We start from the raw sequence: 19,891 nt of genomic DNA, 5'->3' as shown, positions 1-19,891 counted from the left end.
ATGATATCAACACCCCACCTCGAAGTCATTCTCTCCCCGCTATGATGTCATCACTACAGTAGTTGATTCTGTAGTTCTTTGCTGACTAACAGTTACACCACAAGTCTCTGGGTTTGTTTATTGAGTATGACTGCAAAACAAGCCACCATGGGGACAAATAAAGTTGATAAAAAGGTGAGAAAAACATTTGCACTTCAACAAATAACTTGCAGCAAAGTACAAAAATGCCTTCCATTTGGCTGTATCCTCCCCTCTTTGCACAAGTGTGCTTTAGGCCGGTGAACATTAAAGGCCACCACAGACAACACAATGCCACAGATTGCAAGTGTTGAGGCAGTGTACAATTGACATGCTTGCTGCAGGAATGTACACCAAAGCTGTTGTCTGTAAACTGAAATTGTATTTCTTTACCATCAGTCATCTCCAAAGGTGTTTCAGAGAATTTAGCAGTACAGTACATGTAACCGGCCTAACAACCACGACCATTTGTAGCCCAGCCCAGGACCTCCACATCTAGCAACTTCACCTCCAAGATGTTTTGCACAAACTGTCAAAAACCCTCTCATTGAGGCTCATCTGCATGCCCGTCATGCTCATCTGGGTCTCGACCTGACTTCAGTTCGTCGTCGTAACTGACTTGAGTGAAAAAATGCTCACAATCAATGGCGTGTTATGATTTGGTTAGGTGTTCTCTTCACTGATGAATCCCGGTTTTCACTGTTCAGGGAAGATGGTAGACCGTGTGTATGACGTTGTGGGTGAGCAGTTAGCTGATGCCAATGTTGTAGATGGTGTGGCCCATGGTGCTGGTGGGTTTATGGTATGTGCAGGTGTATGTAATGGACAACAAACACAGATGCATTTTATTGATGGCATTTTGAATGCACAGACTTTGTGCGGACATCGTTGGGCCATTTATCTCCGTCTCTTCAGGCCATACTTGCCAACCTTGAGACCTTCGAATTCGGGAGATTTGGGGGTTGTGGTGTGGGGGGTCGGGGTTGAGGTGGGCGTGGTTGGGGGGGCGGGGTTTGGTGGTAGCGGGGGTGTATATTGTAGCTCGGAAAAGTTAGGGATGCAAGGGGTTCTGGGTATTTGTTCTGTTGTGTTTATGTTGTGTTACGGTGCGGATGTTCTCCCGAAATGTTTTTGTCATTCTTGTTTGGTGTGGGTTCACAATGTGGCGCATATTTGTAACAGTGTTAAAGTTGTTTATACGGCACCCTCAGTGTGACCTGTATGGCTGTTGATCAAGTATGTCTTGCAGTTACTTTCGTGTGTACGCAGAAGCCGCATACAACATGTGACTGGGCCGGCACGCTGTTTGTATGGTGAAAAAGCGGACGCGTCGACAGGTTGTAGAGGACGCCAAAGGCAGTGCCATCACGACACGCCCTTAATATTGTTGTCCGGGTGAAAATCGGGAGAAATTCGGGAGAATGGTTGCCCCGGGAGATTTTTGGGAGGGGCACTGAAATTCGGGAGTCTCCCGGAAAAATCGGGAGGGTTGGCAAGTATGCTTCAGGCTGGAGCCTATCCATTTCAACTCGAAAGCCCCTGGAAATCGGATTTGCGACTCGAAAAGTCAAAGCATTCTCACCACACCCGAGTTCATTTCAAAGATGGCTGCTCTGGATATAAACAATGATATCCGCTTCTATAATACCTGTTATTATCACTTCTGAATAATTTTTGTCGCACTAAGTCAGCCACATACAGTGTATTGTTTGACGTTTTCATATAGTAATGTCAATGTAGTGTAAACTACATTTATTTCATGTGGTATACACATTCTACATTGCTAGCAATAGCATTTGTGTTTCCCCTTTATCCACTGTGTTTGAAGGTTGTAGAAACAGTCAATATTTTCCCATAAGTTGCACACACAAACATACATTCAAACAGATTTGTCAACAATATTTGAGAAGAACAGGCTTTTTGTGTATAGTTTTAGCTCATGAAAAATGCGAGCAAAAAGTAAAGTTTTGTGTTTCTATTTTTTCGTTGAGTGCAATAATGATAAGTCTCTGCCGAACTGCTTTTTAAAATTAGTTTTAACTCCATCCAACCAATCGTCTATCCATTGTCTATACTGCTTGTCATATTCAGCGTCGCGATGAGCCCGGGCTAATCTCAGCAGACTTCAGACCATACGGTTCTGGTCATCAGTCAATCAGAGAACTGCACGAGTGAAGTACTTCCCTGTGGGACTTTTTTTTCTTTTTTTACATAAACTTATTGATGGTTCATGTAGTAAAGTTTCAATGTACAGTGAGAAATGTATTAGGCATGAGTGACATATTTGAAATCCGATATCATTGTTATGTAACAAGCCTTTTGTTCCTCCAGGCTTAGTGTGTCAGGACCCCGTGTTAAGGAAGCCACGATTTGAGCGACTCACCCTGGAGCCCAACCTCAAACAGGCAGCTCATAGAACACAGGTACCACTCACACACAAGCCACATTTCAACTAGAAAGTCAGTCAGGGTCATGTGTAACATTGCTCACAGTTCATTCCTAAAAGTGTGAGGACACGCAGACTCAGTAATGTTGTAATGTGACCGTCACATAAGTGCCCATGTTCTTTTATGACTGACTTTGTCCACCTGTTGCCTCATACTGTAGAAACCATTTACTGCTTCTACAACCATTTCACACTACTCAATGGTATTTTTTTTGTATTCTTTCCCTTCCACGTTAATTCTCTTTTTTCTTATGTCTTATTGTAATTCCCTGATGCTTCCTACATGACCGGTAAAAATTGCTTTCTCCTTCTTAATTTGATTATGTTCCTTTTACTTTTATTCATAGTGGCAGGCAAATGGCCTGCATGGCTTTCTAATGCAACATTTTAGGAGATTTTTCATTACATTAGCAGAGGGCCTGCATAAGTACTTGTTTGAAATACTGCATTGCACCACTTGGCTAAAAAGCTCTGAACTTTACTTTATAGATGCACTGTGACAAACCCAAAAGCCTAACTGTAAATCAGACTTGTCATAAAGCCTCCTGTAGAACTCGGACCGCCTTGAGAGAACCTGTCGTCTTCCTTTATTTTGACTGGGGCAACAGTTGAGCCTTTTATTACAGGCTTAGGCCTTTCACTTTTTGGCTGCCTTTGTATCCCCCTAGCCACGTCAGATGAATTAAACGTAATCCCGGTGCTATTTAGATGACATTCTCTGAATGCGATTCAGTGAGGCGCTGTTCCGCTGTCTGATCTCCACTACAACCTGCATGCCAAAGCTGTCAATCACAGCCTGGTGGTGTATGCAGAGGAGTAAAACCAGCCAAGAACAAAATACATTATTCAGATGACTTATTTAACAATATTTCAATATATGTTTGTATTTATTAACTGACAGTACATTGCTCAGTATTTTCATTGGAGATGTGGCCTTAACTCTTGACCTTTGCAGTGGCAGAGGCCCTTATCAGCTCACTGTGAGACAGTGCCGTTTAAAGACAAGCCAGGAGGAGACAGCACTCTGGGCTTGACTGCAGAGCAGGTACAATCCTGACATGTTATGTGCCGTGTGTTGCTCTTTATGTTCGGAAAACCAGCCTGTCTTTAAACATGTCTTTTGTTTTGTTTTGCTGTGGCAGATCAAAGTCTTGAGGAGGACAAAGGAAGAGTACGAGAGAAGAGGAGGCTTCATCAGAATATTCCCTACTGAAGACACATGGGATCTCTATGGGTAAATTGAGTCAAAGTGAAACAAAAAATTGATCAGTTAGAATTTTCAGATCCCCGTCTGTCTGATATGTTACTCATTATAATACTGTCCTCAGATGAGTATACTCAAATTACTCCTAAAATCACATACTTGCAAAGCTATTTTCCCTAGCCAGTATTTTATTGACATTTCTTTAAAGTCCTTAGGAAAGGAAATCCTTTTTTAGGCTTTCAATTCATATTGCCATATGAGGATTTGTTGCCTGATTAGATACATGGCTCTTTAGCAACGTGGATTTTGTGGAATCTTATAAAGCAGCTACAGCCATACAAGTTCCACCCTTTTATGATCTGTGCCCAAAATAACAAGGTTGAAGCTGATTTGGTTGTCTTCCTTTTATGACAAAAACTGTTTTGCTTATTATCTCTCCTTTCTTAGTGGCTATCTAGAATCCAAGACATCAATGAACTTCATGTTGGCAAACAGACTTTTCCATGGAAGGTAAGTGTTTCCATTGTGGTCAGGATCAGGGGACTGGATCCCTCCTTCAGTTTATGGAAGCAGTTGGATTCCAGCATAGAGTTTGTTTGGTCTTTGACTTGGGTAGGTGAGGGGAACAGCTGAGAAGAGGATGTGCGCTCATCTTTTCCAGTGTGCCCAGTGTGTATGTGGCATCAGTTTGGAAGAGGAAGGGAAATACTTCTTTATTTCATTATTAAAATATGCACATACAGGATCCCTCACATCCCTCACGTCTCAGAAACCATTTTGTTATACAGTGAAACCTCGATTTACAAACTTATTGGTTCTTGACAGGGTTTGTAAATAGAAAAGTTAGCATAATGAAACAATTTAAACATGAAAAATGGGTTACAGCCTTGAGCCTTTAGTAAAAGTTAACACAATGTACATAAAGCGCTGTACAGTACTATATATCAAATAAACATTATACTCGGGTGACTTTCTATTTATTAACAAAGCCAAAACAACAACAACAAGCTGAACTGGCCTCAACACACCCCCACATTGTCACTAGGCCTGTGATGCACTCACTTTAACAGCCAGTTCATCACAATGATTAAAAATAAGAAATACAATCTATTTTACCTGGTTGTTGAATCTTCTTGGCGTGCAGTGGAAGGTAGGGGTGGCGGGGGTCTGAGGAAGTGTCGACAACGCTGTGGATACTTCCTGAATGTTTCAATTATTGACTTGTGTTGCCAGTTATTTAGAAAATAATGAGTAATTTTCAGGGGATAGGAAATCTAAACTGCTATACAAGTATTAAAATATTAAAGTTCCGATATAATTTTATTGTCCCTTAAGAAATGATAAAATATTTGCTGAGAAATGAGGTGAGTACTCAATTTTGCTTGATACTGTACATATTCTAAGGACAACCTTATTTACAGTGTCTTGAGATGGGAACCCACATCATCACAGTGAAGACTCCCCCTGCAGCTGCATCAGGGAGATGGTCGTTATTTTAATGATCCAGTGGCTGTTATTATTTAATATTTATTCTTTCTCCTTTGGACCATCACTCTCAGTCATGTCAACATCTGGAAAAAGTACTCAACCACACTAATCATTCTTAAAGTTTGCTCTGCAATGTCTTTTTGGAAATGCTAATTTAAAGATAAATCATTGGTATTGTTGTTGTCACCACGGTTGTGTTGACATGTCTTCTGCTGTCTCTAAGGAATGCGGGCGGGAATTCGCAGCTGCAAATGGACACAGTCGATGGCCACCACGCCGTCCAGTACGAGAGGAAGCTGCTGTCTCTGGGGGCCCGTAAGAAGAGATGGCACCACCTGAGTCATCGCTCTGCTGCTGGAAAGATGAAATCGGGTAGGTCTGATGAATACTACTTCAGCTCAGCAAACTTCACTCTACAGCCTCTACAGTTTTTTTTTTGGTTCCAATAAAAAAAACTCCCATGTGTCACGCTAAGGTTAGCCAAATTTGGCTCTGAATGAGTTGATGTCATTGCAGCAAAAACAAAAAGCCTATTTTGAGTCTACTTGTGTATTTTTGCCAACGGTTTGGTGATGCAACTGACATATGTCTTCCCCTTGCAATGCTGCATACCTCAGGGATGCAATCCAAGGCCTCCCTGACGGAGAGCAGTGGCCTGGAGGGAGAGGATTGCATACGGGAGGAAAGAGAGGAGATGAAACGTGTTCTCAAGCCAATCTCACACAAGGCTTTGTTAGAAGAGCAAAGAAAACAAGACTCTTCACTAGCGCAGCGCTTTCACGGCAAGGCTGCATCCAGCTCAGAGGCAACAACACACAACAGCAGTCCCCGTGTCAAACTGCTGCACATTCTCCAGCAGGGGTGGGACATCAGGTCAGTGTGTGTTCCACAAGGCTGGTCATGATCCTTCATCTTCCTACCTCACTTTATTTTCTCACTCTAACCTCCTTGCGCCTTCAAGAGGGAGATCTAAAGGGCACATTTGCTCACACCAAAGCAGATGAGAAGACATTTGGGCTATATTTAGCTGGGTTATGTTTTGATGGGACTATTTTAACTTTGGCAATGTGTCACCACATAGAAAAGCAGACTTTGTGACACCAGTAATGTGTAATCCACTTTCACAAAGGAGTCTATGCCTCCCACTGATTAATGGTGCCTCATTGCTTAAATTTGTGTAATTTTGGATTGTTATCAGAATAACTATATTTTACATTTGATTAACTTTTATATTTATTTTAGATTGTTTTTCTTTATGTATTAAATCGAAAATATTGAATTTAAACAATTTAGTGCATTTCCAAACAGTTACATTTATGCAAAAAGCAAAAAATAATCTGATACCTAATAATGTACGACCATTCTTCTCAACAAAAAGGAGAATGATACTACTGTACGGTACAGTGAATCCGGAAAGTATACTCAGTGCTTCACCTTTTTCACATTTTGTTATGTTATAGCCTTATTCCAAGATGGAATACATTTATTTTGTCCTCAAAATTTAACACACGATACCCCATAGTGATAATGTGAAAAGTTTTTTAGAGCTTTTTGCAAATGTATTAAAAATAAAACCTTTCACAGCATTTGCTCAATACTTTGTTGATGCACCTTTTCTTGACTTCAGCACAACTCTGTAAATGTCCTTGAGTGGCCCAGCCAGAGCCCAGACTTGAACCCGAACATCTCTGGAGAGATCTGAAAATAACTGTGCACCGACGCTTCCCATTCAACCTGATGGAGCTTGAGAGGTGCTGCAAAGCAGAATGGGTAAACCTGCCCAAAGATAGGTGTGCCAAACTTGTGGCATTGTATTCAAATAGATTTGAGGCTGTAATTGCTTCCAAAGGCGCTGATCAGTATTGAGCAAAGGCTGTGAATACTTAAAGTATGTACATGTGATTTTTTTTAGATTTTTACTTTTAATAAAGTAGCAAAATTCCATCCATCCATTTTCTCCTGTTTTATCCTCGGGGTAGCGGGAGGTGCTGGATCTTATCACAGCTGCATTCGGGCGGAAGGCAGCTGTGCCTTCCTCGACAAGCTCATCGCAGGGCCAACACAGATAGACCGACAACATTCACACTCAGATTCACATATGAGGGCCAATTGAGTGTTGCCAATCAACCTAGTAGCAAAATAACAAACAACTTTTTCACATTGTCGTTGGTTGTAGAAGTTTTAAGACAAAAAATAACTTATTTCATTTTGGAATAAGGCTGTAACATAACAGAATAGGGAAAAAGTGAAGTGTGGTAAATACTTTCCGGATGCACTGTATTTTAACAATACATATTTTTTTCATAATTGTTTTAACTGAACTGCCTGGTGGATGGATCTCTAACATTGCCAACCTGGGCCTCCTCTTTCCATGTACTTTATGTTAAGAATAAAATATTGCAACAAAACAAACTTAATAAACACTATGTAAATAAAACAAATTAAAATCCAACTACACGATGTTACTTAAAAATTAAAGCAATGATATTCATAATGACATCATGACTAATCAATGTTTTAATGCTATTAATGTACCTATTTTATCTCCTTCCAGTAAAGTGCAGGCACGGATGACCTTTTCTTCGTACCTTCAGCGAGTTCAACAAAGACTGTTGGCAGAGAGCAGAGTCAATGGCATTTCCGCTTGGCCAGATAAGGACAATTACCAAATGGTACAACTATTTAAAACATCTCACTAATGGAGTCTCTTTTCATAAAGGAACAAGAATGACATGCAGTACCCTAGATGGAACATTGTTTCCTGTGTATACATCTACACTTTTGCCAGATTTCCCCTTATTATTACTCATCTGTGCCCCTGGCTGGGTGGAATTGAATACAAGGAGGAAAACAGGGCCTCTTAAGAAATTATACTTATCGGAAAGTTGTGTTGGTGGACTGGAATCATGGCATGTATCATCACTATCTTCATCAGCAGCAATCTCAGACCTTTTAGGAACATCCTAGTGCACTTTGGCCCAATAGCAATGAATAAACAATACAGAATAATTTTGTGTTCACAATTATAATAACAATTTGCATTTTGTGTCTGCCTCAAAGGAGCTGATTATTCGCTTCCTGAAAAGAGCTGCCAGTAACCTCGACCAAGACATCAAGGTGGTTCTGCCTAGTCAACAACTACCAGTCCAAGACCGCAGACGTATCCTGTCTCACCAACTTGGAGAGTTTATCCAGTGTTACGACAAGGTACCTATTCCCATAGTGCAGTTTTGCTTAAACACAGAAGACCTTGTGAGATTTATTTTTTCTTATGTTTCCTTATCTTCTCAGGAAACTGACCATATAGTAAGAAAACAGCAGAATAGTGCAGAGGAGACGTGTGTTGATGCCAGTGTTTTTCATGAGTACATCACGGCTGCGAGGTTAGTGAGTTGGCTAGCCTTCTTCCAGTGTTCAATGGAGAGATTGCAATCTGCAAAACACATCTCTTTCCCGTGTTATTTTTTTTAACAGTGAAAGTGATCTGGAGAAAGTACTGACGTTCTACACACAGAAAAATAAATCAGCCACTGTCTTCCTCGGAACAAAAGTCAGGCGTGTTAAAAAAGACTTTCATGAAAAACCAGAGCCAAGCGACTGTGAGACTACCAAATGTGAGTCCAATTCATGTTTTTTCATGCTTTATAACTGTTGGTCTGGTTTATGTTTAATATTCTATCATTCAAGCACAGTAAACAGGAATTTTGCTGTTTAGATTTTTAAAGCCCCAAAAAAATAAAGGGAACAAGATTGAGTCATCCAGGGTGAAGCAAGGGTCACTTTCAAAGGAGTAGATCTAATTTGGAGAAAACAAATGTGTGTCAGAGCCATGGAATGGCTTACTGGTGATAAAGGAGCTCTGGCTTCTTTCTTCTTTTGAACAGCTCTGCCTGTGGCCAAAGAGGATTCCAGATTTTTTGAATCAACGCCCTGCACAGGAAAAGTCAGCAGTGACACAGACAACAAAGCCACTGAAGATCAACAATCTGCTTGTTTGTCTGGAGGCCAACTGACCGGATTTGGACATGCAAAAATTGATCCCCAACTCCGGACTTCCCAACACTGTTTGAGTTTTCCCATGGCACATAACACCTCTTCATTACGGTGTCTTCATCGTTCTCCACTTTTGCCACCTCAGCCTCCGTCCTATGCTCAGTCCTTGGCAAAGTCTCAACTCTTCCATGGTGAGATGCTCGCTGAGTCCCCTGTTTACACATCTCTTCCTGGGTCTACGGGGCAACCAAACCAGGTTCTCTGGAGGATCCCGTCTTCCAGCACATCCACTTTAAGCTCGAAAGGAGCGTCTTCCCTCACTAGTGCCATGCACATTTATAGCCAGAAGCTTGCTCGACCAACATCTGCAGGCCATGGTGAGTCTAATTTTGTTAGCTGCCATGCAAGATAAACATTTTATTTTTCCATTGCTGTTTTTGTTTACTTGTTAATTATTATAATTATCATTATGTAAAAACTACAAACCCCGTTTCCATATGAGTTGGGAAATTGTGTTAAATGTAAATATAAACGGAATACAATGATTTGCAAATCATTTTCAACCCATATTCAGTTGAATATGCTACAAAGACAACATATTTGATGTTCAAACTGATAAACTTTTTTTTTGTTGCAAATAATCATTAAATTTAGAATTTGATACCAGCAACACGTGACAAAGAAGTTGGGAAAGGTGGCAATAAATACTGATAAAGTTGAGGAATGCTCATCAAACACTTATTTGGAACATCCCACAGGTGAACAGGCAAATTGGGAACAGGTGGGTGCCATGATTGGGTATAAAAGTAGATTCCATGAAATACTCAGTGTTTCACAAACAAGGATGGGGCGAGGGTCACCACTTTGTCAACAAATGCGTGAGCAAATTGTTGAACAGTTTAAGAAAAAACCTTTCTCAACCAGCTATTGCAAGGAATTTAGGGATTTCACCATCTACGGTCTGTAATATCATCAAAGGGTTCAGAGAATCTGGAGAAATCACTGCACGTAAGCAGCTAAGCCCGTGACCTTCGATCCCTCAGGCTGTACTGCATCAACAAGCGACATCAGTGTGTAAAGGATATCACCACATGGGCTCAGGAACACTTCAGAAACCCACTGTCAGCAACTACAGTTGATCGCTACATCTGTAAGTACAAGTTAAAACTCTCCTATGCAAGGCGAAAACCGTTTATCAACAACACCCAGAAACGCCGTCTGCTTCGCTGGGCCTGAGCTCATCTAAGATGGACTGATACAAAGTGGAAAAGTGTTCTGTGGTCTGACGAGTCCACATTTCAAATTGTTTTTGGAAACTGTGGACGTCGTGTCCTTCGGACCAAAGAGGAAAAGAACCTTCCAGATTGTTATAGGCGCAAAGTTGAAAAGCCAGCATGTGCGATGGTATGAGAGTGTATTAGTGCCCAAGACATGGGTAACTTACACATCTGTAAAGGCGCCATTAATGCTGAAAGGTACATACAGGTTTTGGAGCAACATATGTTGCCATCCAAGCAACGCTACCATGGACGCCCCTGCTTATTTCAGCAAGACAATGCCAAGCCACGTGTTACATCAACGTGGCTTCATAGTAAAAGAGTGCGGGTACTAGACTGGCCTGCCTGTAGTCCCGACCTGTCTCCCATTGAAAATGTGTGGCTCATTAGGAAGCCTAAAATACCACAACGGAGACTGTTGAACTACTTAAGCTGTACATCAAGCAAGAATGGGAAAGAATTCCACCTGAGAAGCTTAAAAAATGTGTCTCCTCAGTTCCCAAACGTGTACTGAGTGTTGTTAAAAGGAAAGGCCATGTAACACAGTGGTGAACATGCCCTTTCCCAACTACTTTGGCACGTGTTGCAGCCATGAAATTCTAAGTTAATTATTATTTGCAAAAAAAAATAAAGTTTATGAGTTTGAACATCAAATATCTTGTCTTTGTAGTGCATTCAATTGAATATGGGTTGAAAAGGATTTGCAAATCATTGTATTCCGTTTATATTTACATCTAACACAATTTCCCAACTCATATGGAAACGGGGTTTGTACATATAACCTCTGTAGAACGGTGGTGCTTGAGTGAAGCAAGTAAATAAAACCTGCAAAATTTTGGTATTTTCACATTTTGCTGTTACAGTCTGCTAGCATTGGGGCCAACATATTTAAACCTGTCAGAAGGACATGTCTAATTTTTCAGCCTAGGCAGACTTGTGTGCTTTTGTAAGTATAATTCTACTTTAATGTTTCCCACAAGACTGAAATCTATCTGTAGCAAAGGTGTTAAATGACCCCCAAGGTCTAATTTGCTTTGTCCATGTCCTATGTAATCAAATAACATTAAAATAAAAATGTGTAAAAACATGTTTAGGAATTCTGTACTGTACAAACATACCACCGTCTCTGTTTGTGTGGATAGTTTCAGGGTCATGTGCATAAAGTTACTCTTAAAAGTTTCCTTTACTCTTTATAGTTTTGTTTTGTTGTGATTCCATATAAATAAAACACACAATGACTCCATAATAAACAATAATAATTAGAATAATCCTAATATTTCCATAGAGTTATTGTCAGCATAGGGGTAAATGTAACTTCACCTTTAAATTAAACAGGTTTTTGTAAATTGTTATTTCAAATGAAATTGTTGCATGAATTACAGTAAATACAGATCTTAAAAACATGCTTGCTAAAAATGAAAATGTGTATCTTGATTTCAGACAGCTTTTTTAAGTTGTGCCACTGTGCGCCTGGTGCACTAACACTGCAAACACAACACGCTCCAACGTTTTCTATTTGTTATAGCACTGCTCTGTCTTCAAAATATGCTTTCTCTGCTTCCGTCTTTGTGAAATTCCCAAATTTTTTTGTTGTTGTCATCTTCTCACCAACCACGAGCGCAATCAAATGTTTTTTAAATAGTGTCACTCTGCATTGACCTTACATAAGGGGTGCCCAAAGTGTGGCTCGCAGCACTTTTAAAAAATAACATTACTAAAAAAATGAGTTTTGAAAGCACAAAGGGGTAATGTGGTTGTAAAGCTGACATCCATGCTGTTTTTCCTTTTAAAAATATCTATATATTTTATCATTTTGAAATTCAAAATATCAAAATGGCCCCCGCATGTTTTGATTTTTCGGTTTGCGGCCCTCAGTGGAAAAAAAGTTTTGACACCCCTGCCTTATATGGTGAAGTTGAGGCATGAAGAGGGTGTGGCTGTGCTCACTTCTACTCCAACTGAGATCTATAAAACACAAATTGTGTGAAGGTGTGCATGCACCGGTCTGATTATTATAGTGCATATGCAGATTTTTTTACTTTTATTCAGAATTCCACACAAAGTTTTATGGTGGTTACGAGGTGTTTTTAAAAGTAGAGTTATGACGCCATCTCTTGTATGAAGTTGTATCAACAATCTGCAATCATAGAGAGTCCTGTTATAATGTGTTTATATGAGTGAGGGAGAACAGGTTGCGCCAAATCTAATTGCGCTTACACAATCTAGTTACAGCATCAACTCTAATCCATTAAGATGATGTTTTTCAGCCCTAATAGAGGTCTGCCCTTTACTGAGTAGTCTAGTTGTTTCCATTTATTTGTTTGTTTAAATATGCCGTAAAATAACCCACAAAAATTTAGTGCATATACAGATAAAAAGTGCACAGAGGATTTTCTTCCTTTTCGTTGCGATTGGAGTCTCGTTCATATATTCCAAAGATCTGATGTCATTTTTAATGTAAGGGAAAGTCTAATTAACAAATGGACGGATTGTCAAAAATTTTGCACTCCACATTTCTTTCACTTTTGCTTGAGGCCATGAATATGTTTACTCCACCCCAAAATAAAAAAAAACTTCATCTTACATCATCCTCTGTGAAACAAGAAGTCGCCTGCTAACATCTGTACAGACAAACAAACACCGGCTGTTTTTGTTCAGCCATTGTGAAGGACTACTCTGCACCGTAGTTTTTTTTTTGTTAGTTTTTTCAGTATTACCGTCACAGATTTCTTCTCTGTCTTTATAGTAGCATCCAGGATGTACAGTTCCAGTAAGCTGAAGTCCGAATCTGACGGGGCCTTCAGGGAGTTCAACTCTCTTACAGTCCAGGCCCAGTCCAACCAGCAGGCCTTCATCTCAGCTCTGCAGAAGCTGGCCGACAAGCAAGTTGCCCGCAACAGTGCTGGATCGAGTCACATCAACCTGCTGACGCAACATGTGAGTTGGCTATGTTTCGAACCCCTCTGAAGCAAATAGTTCCACCAGGAGCAAGGCTGTGTTCAAATAACAATGTACAGTATCCTGGGTTCATTAACAGTGTTCATGGAAGGAAGACAAATGTGGCCCTTCTGCAGGAAACCCTCGCTGTGAGGTCTCTTATATTTCTCTTTGCCGATGTTTTTGCCTTTCCTGGCCCCCTGCTGATTGGCGTCATCTAGTTGCTCACTCTTCCAGCAGACCTGTTGGAGCCGGAGGGTCTGCCGCCTGTGTAGCGCACCTTCCTCCCTCTGCATGTCTGTCCATGTGGCTTTTTGCGGGGGTGGCTTCTGGTTCTGGGTTTGTAGCTGGCTGAGAAGAGCATCACGCCTCCACTGTGTGAGGTCTCATTATCAGATGCTCCATGGGGGAGTGATTTCTGTTGATACTCAACAAGCAGCCTCTATTTTGTAGTAATTGATGCTTATAAATACAGGAATGTGGCAAACCGGCGCTTCGCATCAGCTTCCTCAACAACTTCTCCTGCATTCCCCTGGTAGTTTGGTCCATAGAGCCTCTCTGCCTTGGCTCCCTCTTCCTCCTGATCCTCCCCCTTGTCTGCTTCACTGGGTGTTTTCTGTCAAAGTTTCTAAGGATGACACAAGACCACACAGACTGTAGTTTTACTGCTTATTCATTATTGTGAAAGGTGTTTACTGTATTTCCTTTGAGAATTTAATCCTGGACATGGCAGCGATTTGTTTTTCAGCGCAAAGCAGACCTGTGTGACTTTTTTAAAAGCTGAGATTACAAGTCATTAAATCACCAGCTGAAGCAAAAGGAGAACTTTGTAAACATGAACAACTCCCTCTTGTACTGCACGACCTCTCGGGTTTCAGTAATTACTCGCTCTCATGCAAGGGTTCTCACACAAAACAGGATAGCAAGATGATGAAAAAAATCAGGCAGCACCTGCTATCCAATGCCTCATCATTAACACAATACTAAATACACTCTTGCACTGCAGTGCATGAATATAATGAGATTCCTGTGAAGTTGTCTTTGGCAAATACTGTAAGCTCTGTTATGCATTTGCAGATGGTCTATCCCTGCAGCATTAGACCTGTAAAGATCAATTTATCACGGGAGGAGCATAATTTATCATTTGTGCCATGTGTCCTAACAGTAAGATGTCAGTAAATTACTCATGTAATTACATTGACAATCCATCATGTGAGTGCACTGGGGCAGAGGAAAAACTACCCCCAAGAATAAGACCAGTCCACTTAAATCTGAAGTACCTGCACAGCGGCGTGACATGCTGCTTGTTGTAGTGGAAAAGCTGACACGGTTCTAACATCCTGTAAGGCTTGGCATCGTCACAATGTTTCACCTTTTAGTGCTAAAGGAGGGAAATAAAGCAAATAACTACACAGTAGCGCATGTTGCTGTTTCAGCTTTTCTAAGTAGAGAGCAGTGCCACGGGGCCAATGGAGTTGTAAACAGATTTGGCCTTGCAAGTCATGATAACTGATTCCTTTATGGAGAATGTGGGAGACTTGGATGGCTGGATGTAGTGCAATGCATTGAACCGCTCTGTCATGTGTTGTTTGTGAATAATAACATTTCATATAGGCAGCCAGCTTGAGTGCTTGATCATCAAATAGTATTATTAATTTGACAATTTGAAAGACCAATGGAAAGGGGAAGGGTTTAATAGCTTAATAGTTCCCATATTCTGTGAATACACACACAAAAAAGTTTAGATGCATTTTTTTCATGTCATTGAATGAGCAAGTGTTTCTAAACTTTTGACGGACATACACAGTTTTGAATTCAATGTTTGCCGTTGTTCTTTACCCTCCACAGTTGACTAAGCTAAACCTGGCGAGCAGGATCTTGAGCGGAGAAAGCCCACAGATGTCTCACCAGGCCGCCGTTACCCAAGGACCCTCAAAGGCGGAACCCTCTGGCACTGGTCCTCTTAGAAACAACACCTTGTAAGTCCAAGTAATGTTGAACATCAAACATTAAGCACAAACATTTTACTTGTTATGTTTACGTGTTGGTCTGGACCCCTGGATGCAGAGACTGGAAACAGAGCGTGCAAGTAGGAGACCTCTTTATCAGGGACAGTGCAGGAAGTACAAAAACAAAGATGTACAGAAAACAGGCTTAGGAAGCATAGGGAAAGCTAAGCATCATGTCAAAGTACAAAGAAAAATGATCCAGCACCACTCAGAAGACAGAGCTGACATTAAAAGCATCCTGATTGGCAACAATGTACAGGTGTGTCCTGATTGCCAATCATGGACAGTTAAGGGAGCCACCGCTCAGACAAGAGAAGTGATTGCAAACAGGAGGTGAAAACAAAAATAAGTGCACTGGACAGGAAATAATACAAAAACTAAGGAAACTCCAAGTCCAAACTGCCATGTGAGACCATGGCATTAATATTGAGACAAAATGTAATTTCCATTTGTGAATTGTGTTTTCTATAAACATTTTTAATTGTTTTAATTTTACTGATAACAGTTTATATTTCCCCATGTGGCAAATATGCAGCTTATTAGTATACTTATAAATGGTGCATGTCACATGCTCATTAACTGCAAAGGTAAACAGTACTGTAAATCCATCTTCCATGTTCTTTGTGTTTCAGTGTTTTTTCCCCCCATATATGTCTGCCAGGCCCAAAGAGTTACAGTATTGCATCTGAATGGTTTGCTTTTAACTGTCTTGTATTTTTACTGTACAGCGCCCATAAATGATAAATGTTTCAGAGGAGCAGCTCAGGTATCAAGCATTGTTTCTCTCTGTCCAAATTCCTGTCTTGAGGATGTCTTTGTGTGATTTATAATAGAAACTTGGAGCCTCTCTGAGCCCAGGAGTGCATTTGGTCACACTCAATAGCATCTAAAGTCGCTCTCAGTGGTCTCACATGGACGTGCAGATTGAAGAGTGTTAGTGTAATGATAGTGGAGAGGACACCTCCCCCCAGAAAGACTAGTTACAGTTGACACTTAATAATGTTGTGGTTTTGATTCACTTTAATGCTGTTCAAAGATTAATGAGTTTGCTTCCTGAAGTGGCATTAGACCTCCACTACTTAGACTTAGACTTCGACTTCGACAAACTTTATTGATCCACAAGGGAAATTGTTCATTTTTTTTTTTAGTTTTGTATTTTTACTGCCAACTTGGACTTCCCTCTTCACAGAGATCTCACTTCATGTTCTTTATGATAAACATGCAATATTTAAGTATTCTTTCATAATATTCACAACCTAATTGTGTTTGGCCTGTAAATGTAGGTGACCATTTATCGCTGAGTTTAGACCTCATGTTGTTGGATACCGACTGTTTTTGGAGTCCAAAACATCCTCAGTTTTAGAGCTGTGAGGGAATTCTAAGAATGTTTGGCTTTTCCTTTTAAAATGCTTTATTCAAACAAATCATGAATGAGTTTTTTTTCTACGGCAGATAGTTTGCAGTAGCCTTTATAAACGGTATTGATTTCCCAAAATACAAATGTTTTTTTAGTTAGTTAGCAATATAACTCAAACAGTTAAGGGCTGATTTTCATGAATTTTCTGGGAATGTCTAAAATGGGATAAGAAACAACTTATTTTGGGGGTAATCCTGACCATATGTACAGTGTTACAAAAGCGGCAACCTGCTGACACCATTGCAAAGAGTGAACCCTCTTGCAGCCTGTTTGGAAACGTCAGACGAATAATACAAACACGTTCAGACATGGCAATTTAATTTTATCCTTTGATTAATTATCTCTGCCAGAAGGTTATGTATTCGCTGAGGTTTGTTTGTTTGATAGTTAGCAACATAACTAAAAAAGTTATAGAGAGATGTTTAAGAAATTTTCAGGAAATGGCAGAAATAGAATAAGGAACAAGTGATTACATTTTGGGGGTTGTTCGGGATCACCATTTGGATTCAGCAACTTTTTCAAGAATGCTTTGCTATTGTGAGATAGGGCCTGGTGGAGGTCTGCGCACAGTGCGATTTTAGTTGTTGCATGCGTCACATCAGACAGGACTGATTGTGCAGACAACCTGAAGTCTTTTGTGGGCTTTGGGCAATAATCTTTGTTAGGAATAATGCTGTTACATAATAACGTACTAATGCTGTTATTTTTCTAGTAATGAGTAATATAATGAATTAGTTTTACGTACGTTACAACACCGTTACAATACGTCTGATGTAACATGGAACGCCACTTTTGAGGTGGTTGTGTTGATGCCAACAAGACAGTGTCAGAATCTCAGTATGTTTAATTCAGGAAGTAGCTCTTTGCTAGTGCAAGCAATAGCCACCACAGGCACACACACGCACACATACACATGCACACACAGTTACTACTACTACGGGGGAATAATGAACAACAAAAAGTTAAAGTGATACATTATGTTCGCTTGGGGACATCTCTTAACTGTATATACCAGATATTTGAAAGCAATAATAACTTTTCCTGATAATGAATTACATCTATTAAAAAGTAATTCTGTTGGTAACTAAATTACTTTTTTTGGAAAGTAACCGTAATTAATTACTTTTTAAAAGTACATTTCCTGACACTGGGAGTAGCGGTGTCCTGCTTCTATAGTGTAGTAGTTATCACATCTGCTTTACACACAGACGTTTATGGTTGAGTCCTTAGTAGTACAGGGGCCTTCAACTGGTAGCTCGGGAGCTACCAATAAGTTACCACCTGAGTTTCAGTAGATCACCAAAGTTTCAAATATTTGTTCAACTCTTAGTATTTTAATAACTTGGACGATAGGCCTCTATTTAATGACAAATTACCACAAAATAGCATAAAGAGAATCACTAAATTGTTTGAATGGAGATTTGTTTTGTAAATTAAGTACACTTTTAATGTTGACTGTTAAGTTGGAGATCTCTGCCCCAGTGGAACCAACCTTTACTAATCAGGAGGTTATTATTTTGGTTCCTAGGGTGTGTTCCAACTATGTGGGGTCACACTCAGCCTTCCCGGTAAGGTCTATTCAGGTGTACTGAAGAGGAGGCTATGCCGGATAGTCGAACCTCGGATTTAGAAGGAACAGTGTGGTTTTTGTCCTGTACGTGGAACTGTGGACCAGCTCTATACTCTCGGCAGGGTCCTTGAGGGTGCATGGGAGTTGGCCCATCTAGTCTACGCGTGCTTTGTGGACTTGGAGAAGGCATTTGACCGTGTATCCCGGGAAGTCCTGTGGGGAGTGCTAAGAGAGTATGGGGTAACGGACTGTCTGATTGTGGCGGTCCGCTCCCTGTATGATCAGTGTCAGAGCTTGGTCCGCATTGCTGGCAGTAAGTCAGACCCGTTTCCAGTGAGGGTTGGACTCCGCCAAGGCTGCCTTTTGTCACCGATTCTGTTCATAACTTTTATGGACAGAATTTCTAGGCACAGTCAGGGCGTTGAGGGTATCTGGTTTGGTGGCTGCAGGATTAGGTCTCAGCTTTTTGCAGATGATGTGGTCCTGATGGCTTTATCTGGCCAAGATCTTCAGCTCTCACTGGATCGGTTCGCAGCCGAGTGTGAAGCGACTGGGATGGGAATCAGCACCTCCAAGTCCGAGTCTATGGTTCTTGCCCGGAAAAGGGTGGAGTGCCATCTCCGGGTTGGGAAGGAGATCTTGCCCCAAGTGGAGGAGTTCAAATACCTCAGAGTCTTGTTCACGAGTGAGGGAAGAGTGGATCGTGAGGTCGACAGGCGGATTGGTGCGGCGTCTTCAGTAATGCGGACGCTGTATCGATCCGTTGTGGTGAAGAAGGAGCTGAGCCGGAAGGCAAAGCTCTCAATTTACCGGTCGATCTACGTTCCCATCCTCACCTATGGTCATGAGCTTAGGGTTTTGACCGAAAGGACAAGATCACGGGTATAAGCGGCCGAAATGAGCTTCCTCCGCCGGGTGGTGGGGCTCTCCCTTAGAGATAGGGTGAGAAGCTCTGTCATCTGGGAGGAGCTCAAAGTAAAGCCGCTGCTCCTCCACATCTAGAGGAACCAGATGAGGTGGTTCGGGCATCTGGTCAGGATGCTACCCGAACGCCTCCCTAGGGAGGGGTTTCGGGCACGTCCGACCGGTAGGAGGCCACGGGGAAGACCCAGGACACGTTGGGAAGACTATGTCTCCCAGCTGGCCTGGGAAGGCCTCGGGATCCCCTGGGAAGAGCTGGACGAAATGGCTGGGGAGAGGAAAGTCTGGGCTTCCCTGCTTAGGCTGCTGCCCCCGCGACCCGACCTCGGATAAGCGGAAGAAGATGGCTGGATGGATAGATGGATGTTTACTTCCCTGACAACCTCCTTAAATGTTTGTAATCGATCAGAAATATCTAACTATCCATCCATTTTTTATCGATGTACCTCAAGCAACTGAAATGTTTTAAACAAGACATGTGGAGAGTGTTTTGCATATTACCCACCAGGCCTAGTAAATGAGTTAAAGGCCTACTGAAATGAAATTTTTGTATTTAAACGGGGATAGCAGATCTATTGTATGTGTCATACTTGATCATTTCGCGATATTGC

General features: G+C 41.1%; 1 protein-coding gene and 1 long non-coding RNA gene across 11 annotated transcripts in view; one reads left to right on the top strand and one right to left on the bottom strand.

Moving 5' to 3' along the window:
• ttll5 (tubulin tyrosine ligase-like family, member 5) overlaps positions 1–19,891 on the top strand; it is a 142,915-nt gene that overhangs the window by 55,999 nt on the left and 67,025 nt on the right. For 6 of the 10 annotated variants that reach the window (XR_009825310.1, XR_009825311.1, XM_062042037.1 and 3 more), the window contains 14 exons: positions 2,350–2,441; positions 3,420–3,509; positions 3,607–3,698; positions 4,116–4,178; positions 5,380–5,528; positions 5,774–6,029; positions 7,711–7,828; positions 8,217–8,363; positions 8,448–8,539; positions 8,631–8,770; positions 9,041–9,526; positions 13,173–13,363; positions 13,464–13,517; positions 15,212–15,342. Coding sequence is in view for 8 of the 10 variants with exons in the window: in XM_062042037.1 (XP_061898021.1) it covers positions 2,350–2,441; positions 3,420–3,509; positions 3,607–3,698; positions 4,116–4,178; positions 5,380–5,528; positions 5,774–6,029; positions 7,711–7,828; positions 8,217–8,363; positions 8,448–8,539; positions 8,631–8,770; positions 9,041–9,526; positions 13,173–13,363; positions 13,464–13,517; positions 15,212–15,342 (2,101 nt within the window). In the remaining 2 variants the exon portion in view is untranslated. Of the gene's footprint in view, positions 1–2,349; positions 2,442–3,419; positions 3,510–3,606; positions 3,699–4,115; positions 4,179–5,379; positions 5,529–5,773; positions 6,030–7,710; positions 7,829–8,216; positions 8,364–8,447; positions 8,540–8,630; positions 8,771–9,040; positions 9,527–13,172; positions 13,364–13,463; positions 13,518–15,211; positions 15,343–15,430; positions 16,788–19,891 lie in introns of those variants that run through there. The other 4 variants (XM_062042038.1, XM_062042043.1, XM_062042041.1 and 1 more) reach the window with 4 other exon arrangements.
• LOC133646557 (uncharacterized) lies at positions 4,213–13,662 on the bottom strand. The gene is made up of 3 exons (XR_009825313.1): positions 13,144–13,662; positions 7,692–7,765; positions 4,213–5,510 (listed from the first exon to the last, which is right to left on the bottom strand). It is a non-coding gene; the product is annotated as an uncharacterized LOC133646557 (long non-coding RNA).

This window comes from Entelurus aequoreus, linkage group LG03 (assembly GCF_033978785.1).
Source record: "Entelurus aequoreus isolate RoL-2023_Sb linkage group LG03, RoL_Eaeq_v1.1, whole genome shotgun sequence".
Classification (NCBI taxonomy): Eukaryota; Metazoa; Chordata; class Actinopteri; order Syngnathiformes; family Syngnathidae; genus Entelurus; species Entelurus aequoreus.
Note: the sequence above shows the minus strand (reverse complement) of the source record. Positions and strands in the feature narration are given on the sequence as shown.